The sequence below is a fragment of the Centrocercus urophasianus genome, unplaced genomic scaffold (genome assembly GCF_019232065.1).
Source record: "Centrocercus urophasianus isolate 14NV4802_14NV808 unplaced genomic scaffold, USGS_Curo_1.0 seq_16, whole genome shotgun sequence".
NCBI lineage: Eukaryota > Metazoa > Chordata > Aves > Galliformes > Phasianidae > Centrocercus > Centrocercus urophasianus.
In genome coordinates, this window is record NW_024884711.1 from 43,396,209 (window position 1) to 43,412,871 (window position 16,663).

At 42.9% G+C, this 16,663-nt stretch overlaps 1 protein-coding gene across 3 annotated transcripts in view; it reads right to left on the reverse strand.

Moving 5' to 3' along the window:
• Positions 1-16,663, reverse strand: part of DLEC1 (DLEC1 cilia and flagella associated protein) — a 39,201-nt gene that overhangs the window by 3,251 nt on the left and 19,287 nt on the right. The window contains exons 20-37 of one of the 3 annotated variants that reach the window (XM_042816863.1): positions 16,423-16,562; positions 16,017-16,170; positions 14,492-14,602; positions 13,906-14,036; positions 12,374-12,559; positions 11,682-11,749; positions 10,411-10,562; positions 9,613-9,716; positions 8,850-8,920; positions 8,140-8,351; positions 7,014-7,148; positions 5,756-5,878; positions 4,880-4,974; positions 4,704-4,788; positions 4,001-4,201; positions 2,945-3,106; positions 1,949-2,102; positions 1,219-1,339 (exon numbers count right to left, since the gene is read on the reverse strand). In XM_042816863.1, the coding sequence (XP_042672797.1) occupies positions 1,219-1,339; positions 1,949-2,102; positions 2,945-3,106; positions 4,001-4,201; positions 4,704-4,788; positions 4,880-4,974; positions 5,756-5,878; positions 7,014-7,148; positions 8,140-8,351; positions 8,850-8,920; positions 9,613-9,716; positions 10,411-10,562; positions 11,682-11,749; positions 12,374-12,559; positions 13,906-14,036; positions 14,492-14,602; positions 16,017-16,170; positions 16,423-16,562 (2,405 nt within the window). Of the gene's footprint in view, positions 1-1,218; positions 1,340-1,948; positions 2,816-2,944; positions 3,107-4,000; positions 4,202-4,703; positions 4,789-4,879; positions 4,975-5,253; positions 5,388-5,755; positions 5,879-7,013; positions 7,149-8,139; positions 8,352-8,849; positions 8,921-9,612; positions 9,717-10,410; positions 10,563-11,681; positions 11,750-12,373; positions 12,560-13,905; positions 14,037-14,491; positions 14,603-16,016; positions 16,171-16,422; positions 16,563-16,663 lie in introns of those variants that run through there. The other 2 variants (XM_042816864.1, XR_006168453.1) reach the window with 2 other exon arrangements.

Consider the following 16,663-nt stretch of genomic DNA (forward strand, 5'->3'; position numbering starts at 1 on the left):
TTATTTCCTGATGTCATGCTAATTCTGAGCTCTTCTGTGCTGGTTATTATGATCCAGGGCCAAGCAGGTGGGCTGGCTGCTATACAGTAAGGTCTGTGCTCTCTGGTAGGTGCAGCAGAATGCCTGAAATAATCTGTTGGCAGGCAAAATTAAGTGCTTCAGGCAGACAAAAGGAACTGCCAAACAATTTAAGTAGTAGAGAATCTGAGGAAGTCACTGGTCCAAGACATGCTCAGAGCAAGGACAGCTTAACAGCAGCTGCTCCACTCCTCATCCCAGAGATTCCAATAGCTCCAGCAATGTAGGGCTCAGAGCACAACCCAGGGCACCTGCTTACAAAAATAACTCACCTGTAATTTGCTTTGTCTAACATCACTGTCAGCAGCATTCAGAGTTCACTGACAACATTCCAATAAGATGTCCATAAATGTAATTAGAACAATATCAGATGTTTACAGGAGAGTTATTTGCATCTACTGTCTTCTGCCCTTTGCTGTTATCTGCCTGCAGCTCACATTATCTTTGTTGTAAGGAAAACCTTTGCACTACAGACAACAGCATTGCATTGATACATTTTTTCCACCAAACATCAACGTGATTTGGTCTGTTCAGCCCAAGCATTGCACCAGGCTAAACAAGAGTAAAATGAACTGTATCTTTCCAGGAGAATTTGCATTTTGAGCTATTTGCTCATTAGGAGCTATTTGGAAGTGCAGGAATTGAAAAAGTTACTTTTAGAGTGCCTAAACTGAAATAAAGGATCCTTGAGAGTGGCTGCAAGACTTTGTTCCTTCAAGCAAAACAAGGAGGTATGTTACTGGACACATTTCTCCCTTTGTCCTTGCAAGGGGCTGGATGCATACAGGAGTTAACTGTTGCATCCGCCTCTGCACTGAACTGCAGGCCTGAGGTTTGCTCTCCGTTGAAGATATTGCCCTACAGGTTGGGATTTAATCCAGTCATACAGCATGTTATACCAACTGTTGTCACAGCATGTCTGAAATTTGGGGTGAGAAGTCTAAAAGAAATCCTGTATGTGGAAGCAGCACAGGGAATGGGGTTATATGGATAAAGCACCAGCTGGAAGCACAGGATTAGCATCAGAAGCTGGTAACACAAGCACAGAGCAGCGCTCCTCTCTGCTCTCAGTGACTTCTCACAGCATAAGAATGGGCTTCTCAGGGACTAAGGGCAGGGTTTCAGTTTTGCTAACTGTACCTTGCAGTAAAGGTGATCTGCAACATGTCTTTGGTAGGTTGCTCCCCTTCACGTGCCTCCAGGATGCCGTTAGCAGGGGAAACAGAAAATACTTCCAGGTCATTGTGCCTTTCTTGTTGATCTGCAATGACAAAGGCAAGTAGCAAACAGTGCAACACAAAAGCTCTTATGTAGGTTTTAGTGCTATGTGCTCTACAAAACAATACACCTCCTGGCCTGCCAACTAATCAATACATCACTTCTTGCACTGTCACAGGTTTTCTACGCAAGTGGCCAGTTTCTATTTTCATCCTTTAATCAAGGGCAGTGATCAGTCCTCTGTGTCTGACTAATCAGGCCCTGCTCTTCTCTCCTCTGAAGTCCATCTGTTGTTAATCCCATTAGGCACAAATTCAAACAGCTCTCATGAGGAGCTGCTGCTCCTTGTTGCCTCCTGGGATTGTATTATAAATGAACGTGTCCCACTGACAGTTAAGGCTGTGATTTGATCTATTGGTTAAATCTGGAGTAAAGGTTGAAATCAGCAGGGATATGCTCTTGTAAAAACAACAACAGTCCCACATACAGGAGAACAGAAGTGAACACGGTCATCTCATATCAGCTATTGATATTGAATACATGCAGTCTTTAAAAACAAAAACAAAGCAAAAAAAAAAAAAAAAACAACAAACAGAACAAAGAAACTACATAGCAAGGAGATCCCATTGCAAAACACAAATATATGCAATACCTAGCAAAGCAGTCCAGTAAATTCTACAGCCACTCCTGTTACACAGGAAGACATGTTTAGTCTTGGTCTGTGCAACAAAGCAGGTCTTGAAATCAACCATGTTGCAAGACAGCTCCAGAACTGGAACAGTAAGGTATGCAGTCACTGGGACTAGCTACAAAAGAGAGAAAAGGGAAAGAAAACAACAGGACACCTTATTTTTGTATCATAGAATCATAGAATATCCCAAGTTGGAAGGGATCCCTAAGGATCATTGTGTACTTACGACAGCTGGGTTGCTTTACCTCAAGCACTACATCAGCAGTACTTACCTTCTGTGCTCTTTTGCCACTGAGTCTATTCCCCATTCTACAGCTTTGAGTGAATTAAGTTGTTGCTGGTTTTACTATTTTGGGGCAGGTTTTCAAACGAGATGCTGTGGTCTTAACGAAGTAACACAGAGTGAACATTGTGATTTGTTTTTTAGGTTTTGCTGTGGAGATGCAGACATGACAACATCTTGTCATCCCTAAGGACTGTATACAGCCCACTGTGAGTCATTCAGTTTGTGCATGTTGCCCAAGAATATTAAGTTGACTATATCTTAGATATGGTGCTTGAATCTTACAGCTCAGTCCTCAGAAGTACGTGGTGTGAAAAACAGTGCCTGCAGATGATGGTATTGGGGGCTTTATGGCTTTGCATCTAGAAGAGATCAGTCTTTAAACACAGGTGGGCTGTGACTGCACCGCATGAGCTGGACAGATGGGATTTTCAAGGACTAGGGTGCTGCAGGAGGCAGCTCTTGCTGACTCAAAGATGCTGATGAAAGACAGCCCCTTCTGAAGGTCCATAGCAGTCAGCCTCATCACAGAATCACAGAATGGCCTGGGTTGCAAAGGACCACAATGCTCATCTAGTTTCAACTCCCCTGCTGTGTGCAGGGTAGCCAACCACCAGACCAGGCTGCCCAGAGCCACATCCAGCCTGGCCTTGGCCTGGCTGCAGGGTGCTTACCTGGGTGCTGTGGTTACTGTATTCGATGATCAGATTCTGACTGAACTTGAGCTTTCTCTCTCCACTCTCAAACTGGAGCACTTCAAATCCAGGAAATACTTGGGTGTCTGGCAAATGCTGATACGTCAGCAACTCCGGGGTCGTGTGGAATGACACTTTCACCTGTGGGAAGAGGAATTCAGATGGCTGTCATATAAGACAGCACCACGTGCAGGAAATCCAAAGTAAACAGCGCCCAAAGGCCTGAATACATGTTTTCCCATGGGAACACAAAGGTGTCATGCCAGCAACCCAACTCCCACAGGAATAAAGTATTTTAGTGGACATTATAGAAAAAAGAAACACAGCTATTTCCTATGAAAACAGTATAGAGTGTAAAGCTAGAAGTTGAACAGCTAATTGTTGAATCATGATGGAAAAACGTTCTCTAGCAAGACAAAGGTGTTCAATTCCTGAGCTTACAAATACCACATTCCCAAAGATGTCTTAAAAATGCTACATCTTCTTTCTTCTGACATATGCAGAATTAAGACCGGTGTGCCTCTAAGTCAGGGTGAGCTCTGGAAATGAGAACCGTGCTTCCAAATGCAGCTGAGGGTTCATTCCTTGCACCGTAGGTAATTCTTGAATCCAGGTCTTTGCTTCCTTTAATGTCACCATGTACACCCTGAGCTAATCTTTTTTTTTTCCCTCTCTTTGCACTGTCTGCATCTAATTTAAGGAAATGAGAGAATGTAGGTTTGGAAGTATTTTAATTAGTTCAGCATGCATTTGGCTATTGATTTAGGTGAGGTTCAGAAACCACGCAGGGTTTTCCGCAACACAACAGGGTCAGAATTGATGAGAAAAGCACAGCAAGGCCACAGTGGAAAAATCTTGTGTACCTGCAATATAGCAGGCTAAATTGCCATAATTAGCATTTGCTAACACCACTATTTCCCCTGACACTGAAAGATTTCTAGACTGGTTGTTTTTCTTGCGGTTCATCTGGGCTACGCTAACACACCAATTACTAAGCTATCTATTCTGGCAGGGGTTTATTATTTTTGAGCCTACCAGCATGTTTTGCTGTGGGTAAAGCACAAGTTGTGGTTGCTGTTCTGTTTCTTCCTTCTCACTGTGGGATGTTTTTGTGCCCTTCTTGAGATCTGTGCTGGTCAGGCTGAAGGGAGCAGACAGCAGGAGCCTGAAGTACAGAGGAACCTTAGTGCAATTGGTGAGCTTCAGACTCTGAGTCAGTACTGAAGCTGTCAAAACCTGGTAGAGACATGATTCAGACGGGTTAGTTTCAGTTCCCTTGAGAGCTCTGTGCTTTCAACAGCACCAGGAATCTGAAGGACTCTGCCCCAAAGAAGCCCAATGTTTTCAAAATTGAGGAAGTATCCCAAATACAAATAACTTCATAAGGTGAAAGTCTACAGATGACAAAGGGTGCAGGAACTGACCACGCTGCTCTACGTTTCATTCTCCTATCAGATCTTTAAGTCTTAAAAATAAAAATAAAAAAATAATAATAAAAAAAAAAAATTAAAAAGGGAAAAAGAGAGAAAGACAGGAGATAGGAATTGTCTGAGCTCAGCTTTGCTTATTCCTGTCTGGTAAGTACTCATACTCCTTTTGGTTTACATATGTGCAGCACTGAAGACTGCAGCATGCAAATAATGGTGATAAAGATGCATTTTAAAAAGCATGTGGGTATAGCTGTGCATATTCCCAGCAGTACAAAGCAGCTGAACACATCTGTGCACGACGTACTTACTCCTAACAGAGGCGGGTCGGGTATGAGGTCGCTTGCCATAGAATAAAACACCATTCCTCTGTCATGATCCATGTCTACTTTTAACCTGAGTGAAAAGAATGGGAGCTGGTCAGAGCCCTTCCCTCCAGGCTGGTTTATTCTGTGAGTGCCCCTGCTGTCAGTGTGATGGCACTTACAGAGGTTGCCTTACAGAAGCTCGCACGTCAATCCGTAACGGTGCAGCATCGTAACCATGTCTGCGATGGACTCTGCCAGGAACTGTCTTTGCAAGCTGACAACACAATGGAAACAGAAATGATGTATAAATGACAGCACTAAAATATGAAAGCCTACTTTCAGCCTAAGGAGGAGTTACCCAAAATGGGATTCTGCTTGGTAAAGCATTGTCTGTTTGTAAGACATGCCAGCAACATGCAAGGAACAGCAAAAATGCAGCAATAATTGGACACAATGACTGCACTTAATACACATACAGGCAATACTTTCTCCAGGAGAAAGGAATGCTAGGGATGTTTTTATTAAATATTCAGATACAATTCATTCATCATACCTTGCACTGTTGCAGTGATTCATGTCAGAGAATCTGAGGGCAATTCATAAAGCACTGTTCAAGCCTCACATCAGCCTGCAAGCTGCACTTGCATGTTTGCAAAGAGGAAGTTTCCCAGAGGAGAGCTGTGCTGTCTGGATTCACACAGGAAAGAAGACACAGAGCCAGGAATGGAACCCTACAGCCCTGAGTCTCAGTCCCACTGTTCACTTTTGTAATCAATAAAACCTGATGCTGTGATAGCAATTCAGATCCTGGGCTTTTGTCTGGGAGCTGCTGCAGCAGCCAGTGTAAGAAGACAGTGACATTCCCACCCCAGAATGCTTCCAAACTAAAAGGCAAATGCAGCAAACGAACCCTAATTAAGGAAGGATGCATGGGGCTGCAGGTGGAGGACTGTTTTACACTGTGACCAGGTATACACAGCCTGGACCCAAAATTACAGGAAGGGAAATGATTACTTTGGAGTCATCTTTAGCCTTGCTGCAGCTACTCGGCTTACCTTGTCATCCAGGCTCATGAATCCCAGCACAAACCCTTCACACCGCACTTCAGCCACGGACTCCGGGAGGACATGAGGGGTGAAGGAGATGCAAACGGAGCTGCTGCCACCTCCCGGAACCACCTGCAACGAGAGCTGCCTGTTTTGCAGTGCAGGCAGCTGCCTGGGATTTCACAAGCATCCCAGTGCTCCTCTGCTCCAGCTGAGTTTTACAAGCAGCTGGAAATCTCCTGGGGATGCTCAGGGCACACAGTGAGATGTCAGCATGTGGCAACAAAATAGGTTTAGTTATTTCAGCTGCAAGTATCAGTGCAGGCACTCTTTAACATCAACAGAGTTAAAGTACAGCCAGAGAACATCTCCCCTAAGCACGCAGATGTGGATACACACCTGTTTTTGGAAACACTTCTGCCCAGTTCTTCCCACTCTCACCCCATGGCTAACTGAGCTGACTTTCACATAGCTGAAGGCATTCACACACCTGTTCTGAATGTTTACAAGCTGGGCTTAGTATTTTACAGTGCTGTTTGCTCCCTCCTGACCATTTTTTCCTTCACATGGCAGCACAGAATGTAAGCAAATGCATTAACCACCTACAGTAGATTTTTAGTGATATATCGGTTGCAGAGGTTCTGCTTCCTTTAGGTGCATTAGGCAGGTAATGTCTAAAACCTGTTTTAAGTGCTGTGCAGAAGCACTTATTTCATGTTTGGCCCTGCTGGACCTGGATTCTAAAGAAACAGCACAAGGATTGCTGAGCTGACTGCATTTGCCTGCTCAGAGCACTGAGGAGCAGAAGAAAGTTCTGCCTGAGTCCCAGCAGAGACAGAGCAAAGCTGGAGCTGGTATTTCTGTGCCTGCTCAGAGCACTGAGGAGCAGAAGAAAGTTCTGCCTGAGTCCCAGCAGAGACAGAGCAAAGCTGGAGCTGGTATTTCTGCCACATCTCACAGCACTGCAGATCTGTGCACAGTGGTCAGATGTGGTCTGACATGGACCTGAGCCAGGCTTGGGCACCTGCACTGCTCAGCACCTGAGCTAACAGGCCTTCCTGGAGCAACAGTGGAAAGGGGGAGAGTATCCCTCCACAGCTTTATCTTATTTCTAAGGAAGAGTGGCCCCTATTTGCGGCGGTTACTTCTGATGTATGGTGTGTTGCAGCTGTTTATCCAGAAGAGCAAAGCATCCTCCTTCTCCTTTGCCCCTCCTATCCGCCAAGAAACAAACTAAGTCTAAGCACAAAGAAAATGTATGGCTTACTATCTGTCTTGGAGTGATGGAGTAGGGGTTGTCAGCAGGAACCCCTTCATGAGGCCGTAGAAGCACGGAGACAATTTTCTGCATTGTGGGTTCTTGAGTGATTATTCCTTCCTCTTCACACTCTGTGTTTGAAGACTGCAGGGACAAAAGGGTGGGGAATAGTTAAAACCATTACGTTGCAAAGGAGGAATGTAAGCGATGTGTACAGGAATGTAAGTGATGTGTACAGAGAACTAACTGTCCATAAGTATGGCCAGCTTAGTTTCATTCTTTCTGGCATGAAAACTGACCACATGGATGTGTCCTGGACACAAATTTTTTCATGCATAGGTTTGCTCTCCTAAATCTGTCCCCAGACTGCTGGGAAAACATGCATGCTTGGGTCCTGTTCAGCAAAGAGAAACACTCAACCACAACATCTTGGGTCCATTCCATAAACCAGCACTTTAGGACAACAACTCTCCCTTGTTGCATGTGGAAGACAGGAGGTGTATTCAAAACAACTATGCTTTCTGAGCTGAAAAAGAGAAAAGATGCTTTTCCTATGTTTTCTGTAAAGCTTTTGCTGGATCCAGCATACCACCTTCCCCATCACTCCCAGTCCTTTGAGGCATTAAGTCTCCATATTATAACCAAATTTTACATGTAATCATCTGTTATAACATGGTGACACCTGACAGTACCAGAGCTAGTCTGGCACTAGGACAAATACCTCCAAACAACAGCTGTCATTTGAACTTCTCAGGTTATATTCTGCTCCCTGACTACAGCACATAAAGCACCCATGAGAAAAGTAGACCCAATTCAAGAGTTTTGGCTATCTTAACAATTCTATGCTAACAAAACAAAATGTTATTTATCAATGACAGCCTTTAAAAAGTATCTGACCAACTTCTCTAACAACTTTAAGAGAAGCTGAAGTCCTGTTTGCTTATAGCTCATTCTGGAAACCAATTGCTGATACCTTCAGCCACCTACTGATGTATTGCTTTTTGACTCTGAGAGAAGCTGACATATCATAATGCAGCTCTTAGTTAAATGTTGTCTGTTATTGTTTTCAACCTTTTGTGCCAAGAAACCCATCATGTATCTCAGCAGCAGTATAAAAAACAGACTAACAGCTGACCTCATCTGTGGTTTGCAAAGCTGGATGAATGCTTCCACAGGGAATGGGGGGCTGATCCAATCCTAACACGATCTCTGAGTTGCTACCAGTTGATGCAGGCTCGTTTTTTGCCATGTCCTTAGGAGGAAAAGGGTCTCCAAAGAACATCAGCAGGTCCACCAGCTTTTTATCATCTTCCTCTTGGTTGTAAGTTTCCCAGTCCAGGCGAATGTCTGAATGGAAAAGCAGAAAGGGCAGTTACTGCTGCTCATTCAGAGGACTCACAGCTTAATTCTTGGAGAGAATTGGTCTTCGAGACCAAGACTTGTGGTCTTGGAGGACCACATCAAGTAAAGAATTTGTTGTCTTGCAACTGGATTTGTATTAGAGCTCATCTTGAGCTTTGTCATGTTTGCTATAAACCAACTAAATGGAAAACATGCATGCGTGTATGCCATGCATATGGGTAATAAAGTACTTCTCTAGGACCCAAACAATACTTCCATTAGCATTAAAATTAATGATGGGCATTTTGTTAAGTAAATGTCTTTGTGGCATTCAGGAAAAAATAGAAAAAAAATTAAGATGAATGACCATTGCTCTGAAGAGTTTAATGAGGAAATAAGAAGGCCAGGTAACACTTAACAACCAAAACACTGGTTGTTCTTTTTTTATTGCTACAAGGAGTGCAATACAAGCATTGGTGCTTGCTGTACCAAAATTATTATTACCAAAGGGAGTTGGATTGTTGAGTCGGACACTGCGAAAGACAGGACACCCTCCAGAGACATGAGTGCCAAACCTGAGGGAGAAACCCACTGTTAGAACGTGCAGAAAACAAGCGAATGTCTGAAAAAACTTTAATTAAAGATTCATCTGTAAGTGGGAAGTATACAGCTGTGGTAGCAGCCTGTTAAGAGTGGCTATTGGGTGAGGTGTGGCTGAAAACTGCCAAATGCAATGTTATATTCTTTAATCAGTCTCTTTCTTCCAATGTTCTTAGTTGTCTCAGACATTTCAAGGTGAACATGTGAAGTCAGCTTTTGTGAAGAACGTTGCTAGCAGCAGCAAGGGTTTCAACCCTACTTTGCCCTCATTTAGCTGAGGCTGCATTTGTCCATGGACAAATGGACAGGGAGAAATGTACAGCGGACAATTAGGAAAAGTGCCACTGGGTACCAATTTCCATCCCCACTGAATCAATAATGCTGGCATGAATAAACTTTCATGACTGGAAGTCCAGAACAGTGATTGATGGTAAGCCTGGATGCAGATTCTTTTCTAATTATTCTGGCAGAGACAAATGCATTGGTGTTACAGAAGCAGATACTGTCCTTTGACAGTCACTGTGCTGACTTCCTCATTACACCACAAGAAGGAAGTTCCAACCCCTAAAATACTGTGATTCGGTGAAGATGGGAACAGGAGTAAATGTTGGCTATGCTCCAGTGGTATTTAATGGTCCAACTTCTCTGTCAGTAGTTTGGGCTGTACCTGATTATGGGGCACTGCGTTTGTGGTCCTGTCATCTGCAGGAAGATCGGGCAGCCCTTCACTGTCATTTGCATAGGAATTAACGTAGGTTGTAGGTCTCCCACCTATTAAAAATGATTATTGTTTTTGCCATTAGAATCAAGATGTAACTAGTATCTGGGTTTCGAAATTACATTTTGAAAACTGTTTCTGATTTTCCTATGTTTTGAATGATATCTTTTGAAAGATCACATTCACATTCTAAATTCACATTCTAAACAACAGCTTTTCTCAGCAGGAAAGTGCAATAGCTCACGTGTTAGTTAACTTCCATACAACATAATATACTGTATTGGTAGAGCAGAATAGCACACAGGTCAGTTACCAAGCAGATTTTATACATCAGACTGCTCCAGTCACTTCAAAGACACATGGAGGCTGTGGATGCCCCATCCCTGCAGGCATTCAAGGCCAGGCTGGATGTGGCTCTGGGCAGCCTGGTCTGCTGGTTGGTGATGCTGCCCATGGCAGAGGTGTTGAAATTGGATGAGCATTGTGGACCTTTTAAACCCAGGCCATTTTATGGTTCTATGGAAAACTCCCAAGGGATAGACATGTTACCCCAAAACCAAACCAAGCACTGCAACAGCAAGCTGTTCCTCCTTGCATGCTGTCGGATCTGGCAGCATCTGCCCTGAATTCTTACAGAAATCCTAAATACTAAATGGAAAATGTGCTTTTTCAGAAAGGAATCTGGGAAATACAATTGGTGTCAAATCTGCCATAGCAGTATTTCACTTGAAACCAAGCCCCACCTACCTTACAGACAAGATCATCACTGTACTCTCCCCACATGTTGTTGTAGGCTGTTATTTCTATGATTAGCCGCTGGAAGGCTTGCAGAGTTCCTGAGGAAGGTTGTATATGGAAAGCTACTCCCTTCCCATGAGACAGCATTGCTGCTGCAAACTCTAAAAGGAGCACAGCAAAGAAGCATTTGATAAGTTCTGAGGAAATGGAACAACGTTAGTCCTTCAGAGAAAACACAGGAGCAGATTATTAGCTAGTGTCAATCAGGATAACTTCAATGGCTTCAGAAAAACTGGGATCGTTTACACAGCCCATGTTTATAACACTTCAGTTCCCTTTTGCAGTGGGTTTTAATCTCTTGGGTTTTTTTTTTCCTTTTGTTTTTATGAGTCAGTTCTCGCAGAGATTATTTCATAGATGGACCGCCTTCAGACAACCTGATCCAGGACACTTTGAGATGTGCAAGGCAGTGATTGGTTAAATGAAAACACACCCTCAACTTTAGAAAAATAAGCTGGAATTTCTCCTAACTGGTTATCATTCTATTGGCAGCTGCCCGTTTACATCTGTGTGCTGTTCAGGACAAAGAATGTGAATTATAAAGAGCAGAGAGGCTTTCCACATTCTGAATTATCCTGCCTTCCAAATCAATAGGCTTCCATGGAATCTGTCAGAACAGCATTTTCCCAACCTTAAGGACTAATTCAACAGCTGAAAAGCTTTGTTTTTCTAACAGATGCTAAACACTATGGCAAGCTACCAATGTATCCAAGTTTTATTTTGGATACACAAGACACATCCACATTTCATGGCATTTTGCTCTCACTTCCCCCCCCTTCCCTGGGTCCCTTGTGGCTCTCAGTATCATTGCTTTCACTACAAAGCATCAAAAATGATGGATGTGCTGGGGGATAGTTTTTCTACACTGGGGAAATAATATATTAAGAGGTTTGAAGGAAGAAAGCCTGCTACAACGGTATCAGAACACTGACCAGGAATGAAACAGCCAAATGTTACACATCCATACTCTGTGCTGGGAATGAACTATGAGCAGAACCACCCATCTTTTGGGGTGAAAAAAAGAAAGAAGAGTGACCTAATGCTTATGCAATGTGGAGTTTTGCACTCAAGTATGAAGTGAGGAGCTACGTTATTTAATGGTGTCCATGTAGCCAAGTATTCCAACAGCAAAATCATGTTCCTGACTGGCACTTTCAGTGCTGCACATGGAAGTCAGTTGATATTTGCCTTCTCTCCACGGGGGGGGATTATCCTTGTACCTGACTGTGCTCTTTTGGCTGCATGTTTCGTGGTGGGCCCTCTCCTTTTCACCAGGTAGCCCGATGAGCTTGAAAAGAAAAACATCAAAACATCGTAATGCTTCTGTGAAATGAGCATGTCTCTGCTAACATAACATCTCCAGCTGACTCCTACATTAGTGGCCATTAGAGCTTAAAGAAAGACTACCTACTCAGTATTTTTGGAAAGCAACATCCTTAAGAGTGAATTAACTGCAGAGCTGCAAGGCTCTGTGTACAACCCAACACAACAGAGCCTTGGCAGGTGTAAACCAGCCTATATCCACAACAGTAGTGACAACAGTGGAGTTCTGCCACTTGCACTGCCTAAGTGAGAGAATCACCAAGATTGGAAAAGGTCTCCAAGATGATCCAGTCCAACTGTCCATCTCTCAGCAATAGTTCCCACTAAACCACGTCCCTCAGTACCACATCTAAACGTTTCTCCAACTTCTGTGTTTGCTTTCCAAGCTATCAGTTTCTGCAGGAAATCTTTTCAGCAAATTTCATCACCACAATCAAAGAGCTTAAAAACAAGAACCAAAAAAACCCAAATGCTATAACATTGCAGAAAGTGCATCTTGTGGCAGAGGAAATAGCATGCTGTCCTGATTTCAGTTTTAATAAAGATCTCCATTAGTATTTGAGGCACTGGGCAGAAAGCCAAGACTTACAGGGAGATAGATTGCTCTGGAGTAGGTGAAGAGCCAGTAAAATACACAGCTTCTAGTCTGAACAGTGCACTGATTGCAGTGTGATTGGTAAGGATCAGCTGACGTTTCACTGTGTCTTTCAATGCAACTTCAGATCCAAAGTCCAAAAGAAGGTCACATGGGCTTTGTAACACTTTCCTTTCATCACTGTCAGAAAAAAAGTAAGTATTACAGCATCAGTCCAGTTTTCTTATGCACAGATGACTTCAAGAGATTTAAAATGTACAATATACAACGTGGTTGTAAAAACCAGTGTAAAAAGACCAAGCAGTTGAGCTTTTGTCATCAGCACTTACTGCTTTACATTTTTTCACTTCTAACCTTGTAAGGATTTATTCAGGGTAGAAAGTTGATTGTGTATGATGTGTAAATCTACCAAATTAAAGCCATTTTTACTTATATTAAAACCTATAAAGATGAGCATATTCCAAAAGAGAGTAATCATGCCACATAAAAAAATTACTCAGATATACGAAGTCAAAGTGAGGTCTACTGTCCTTTCTTTGATACTGTGTTTAACGGTGCAGTAAGAAAACAGAATGGCCCAACATACTGGATCTTGGTAATTCAGTAGGAACTGAACGTGCACGTTTTTGGCATCACAGAAAGCAGTTGTTCCTCACATATTATGAGCTGCAGGGCCCGCATGCTTTGGTTAGTAGTGACAAAGGTAGTTTTCCTGCTCTTCACACACCAGAAGAACCAGGACAACAGGAAGACTGTAAGACCCAGGAGCACAAGTGAGACCAGCCAAAACATGACCGTGACTTTTACTTGCATGCAGTTCATTTCACACCAATTCACTATTCATCCATTCATTCAAAGTTGTTATTTAATTTGTTTCAGCTCATTGTTTAAGGTCAGGTTGCATGGCGTCCTGGGCAGCCTGGTCTGGTATTGAATGTGGAAGTTGGTAGCTCTGCCTGTGGTGGGAGGGTTGAAGCTTTATGATCCTTGAGGTGCCTCCCAGTCTGGGCCATTCTACATTTCTATCTGTTTTTTTTTTTTTCCAGTTAATCTGGAAGCCCAAGATATAAAAAGATGTTAAGTCTTACAGAGTGGCACTGCAAAACCACATACTGCACTTGCAAGCTGGAACGTTTCTTTTGGAAATTGAGTTTGGCTGTGTCACTGTGACCTGCCTTAAGGCTTGGTGCTATGGAGATGTCATCCAGTTTCTGAGAAGACAGCACCTTGCCAAGAGGTATGTAAATTATAGAATTTAACATCTACAATCTACTCTTAATGACTGTTGTTTTTGGTGGTATAAGCTGAACTACATTATATCTGGCTACAGTAAAACTGCAGAGGTAAACGTATCAAGCTTTGCACTTCTCATGACATTCTATAGATGTTTTTAATGCCAACACATACTTTGGTATACTTGAGTATTCTATAAATAGACTAGAGCTTTTTATATCTATTAGAATTGTTCTACAAAAAGAATCACAGAATGGTTCATCTTCCATGATTTTAATAATGCCTTGATTCACCTGGCATCTCCACCTTCACAGGGTACTGAGTAGGTGACATGCAATCCTTTTACTTCTCCAGAAATGCTCAGAAGGAGGGGTTCAGTCATGTCTTCTATGCTACAGGAAAGGGCAAGGCCTTTCAGCTCACCCTGATAGGAGAAGAATCAGATTTGCTTGTGAATGGAGTAGAGATCACAGAGGACAGGCAGCTTCATTAAGAAATCCAATTAGGGAATGCATTTAAACCTCACTGGAACAGATCTACAATAGAACACTGCAAAGTGTTACTGAATTGCTTTAAACGTACTACCTGCAAACAGATTTGCTAAGAAGGAAGAAACAAGGTACCATTTTGTGGCTGTTTCATCTCTTTACATCCATATCAGTCTGTAAGCCTAACATTGCTCCATTAGTGATTTCTGACATGCTTTCTGTATTGGAAATTTTGAAGCTCTAAGCATAGTTACCTCTAAAGCAAAGGAATTTCAGATATATTGTATGCAAAAAAGAGCATCATATTGAGTATATGGAAACCGTTTCCCTTGTCAGATGGAGTTGAGGTGAGGATGACAGCACCACTCTTTTGATAAGCTTTCAAACTTACTGTGATGTTAGCTGTCAGCTCTATGCAGAATTCTTTTTCTTCATTTGGGGTTAAAATGCCACTGGCTGGAGCGATGGTGGCAGAGCAGAAAGCTGCTTGAGTTCCAATGAGCTGCCGAGCAGATGGGACAAACACTCAGTTAATCTGCTGTTTCAGTAACTCTTGAGTCTTTCAGATTTTCCTCTTCTGATGTTACAGATGCTATAAAAACAGTTATTCTAAGGCTCAGAACACTTTTCCTTAGCAATACACAGAGCTTGCTGAGATGAGGCTTGCTTTGCAATTCTCCTATGGCTGCTAAGATTCTTACCTAGAATCATTTCAAGTGACTTCAGGTGCTCCTCTGAGCAACCTGTACTGGGAGCAGAGTTGCTGTAGGCCCTTTCCCAGTCACAAGCCTTCCCAGGTCAGCTTACCTGATATTGGAACAAACTCCTCAAGGTGCCTCAGGTCTCTCCAGCTAACTACAGAGAAGGCCTATAGAGACAATTTTGCCTGTGTGACTGACTGACATGAACTCAGAGGTTCACCTCAGTTGCTCAAACACAAACACCAGGTACTGTGCACAGTGCCTGGGTATCCTTCCAGGCTCCAGCTAGTCCAAAGGGTTTTCCTGTGGGTCCTGCACCATCTGTGTGCACTGGTAGAGTTCCTCAGGCATGTGAGGACATCTCAGATGTCGCAGAATGCTTTTACATAGGCAACTGAGCTAAGTCTCAAATGTCAGAGTGGATCTGAATGACCAAGGCGCTGATAATAGGACTTACAGGTTAAGCATATATGTAGTGGGTGTCAAAACTACCACTATAGCCAACATTCAGTACATTCTAGAGGTCATTCTGCATACTAAAGCAGGTGTCAATTTCAGAGTGAGCTGAATAGTTCTCTGGGTTCCACTGACAATATGAACACATTAGGATTCAGTTGCCTAAACACAGGTCCATAGAGTAGTCCAGCATGGCAGGACTTACAAGAGACCACATTTCCTAAGTGAAATGGAGGTCACAAAGAACATTCTGCAGCACTCAGAGCGACACTAAACAGCTATATTCTGGTAACTGACCTCCTGCCCAGATTTTCTATCACTGAAAAGGAAGTTCAGACAGTAGCCCACCTACTGACATTAAATTTAGGAGTCCTAATCTGTGAGTTCAAACCCACCTGGAATACAGAATTCAAGTTTAGACACAATTCAAAAGCAATGCTGCTGCTTTGTTCTACTGAACTAAATGCAGAAACCTGAATATCTACGATACTTTGTTTAGTGCAGCTTTCATCCTGTTTTCCTCTCCCACTTTGCCCACACCGCCCTCCAAGGAGTGATCAATAGTCAGTAACTACACATTAACATCAACGGGTAGATAATCTCTTCATAAAGTCTGGTCTCAAGCCAAAGTCCTGCTCACAAGCCAGAAGACAGGAACCACTAGCCAAAGGACACATCAGAAAAGCTTTCAATTATTATTTGTACTCTGATGCAAATTCCAGCCCTGCTTTATTCTTCATCCATTAGAAACGCACTTACATTTCCCCATGAGTATTTTGCTGGCAGCCGTGTCTGGTTGAAAAGTTTGCTTGTTGCTTGGACAGGAATTCCAGTATACATTTCAGTGAGCACTAGATGACTAGATAACAGGCATGCCTGGGGGGTCTGAACTTCCACAGAAACAGGAAGGTAACTGGAAGTAAACACACAGATGGCCTATTGTTATCGTTAATGAGACGTGCTAGACATACAACAGCACGCTGGAAAGAATGCTGATGATGTTTACTTAGCAACATTAGTGATTAGCTAGCTCTTTGATAGGCTACACGAGCCCATTCTGAGTTTTTGCTATGTATTTTTGTTTTAGGAGACAAACCTACCCATGCTGAAAATCACATGTGAATGTCAGGAAGAAATAAAGCAGAATGTGGCTTTTTCCCCTTACCTCTTTTCTCCATCTTCTACCTCTAGTTCTAAGACTGTATGGAGACGCTGGCACAGCAATGACGTGTACTGAACAGACACACTGCATGTGCCCAAAGGAGGCAATTCTTCAGCAGATGGCTGAATGGTAAAGGGAGACACCTGGGAGAGAAGAGAGGGAATAGAAACGCTTTTGATGCCCATTAAGGAAGTGTAAAATGCTGTACCTATACGCCCCCATTGAGATTCACGTGTGTCCAATT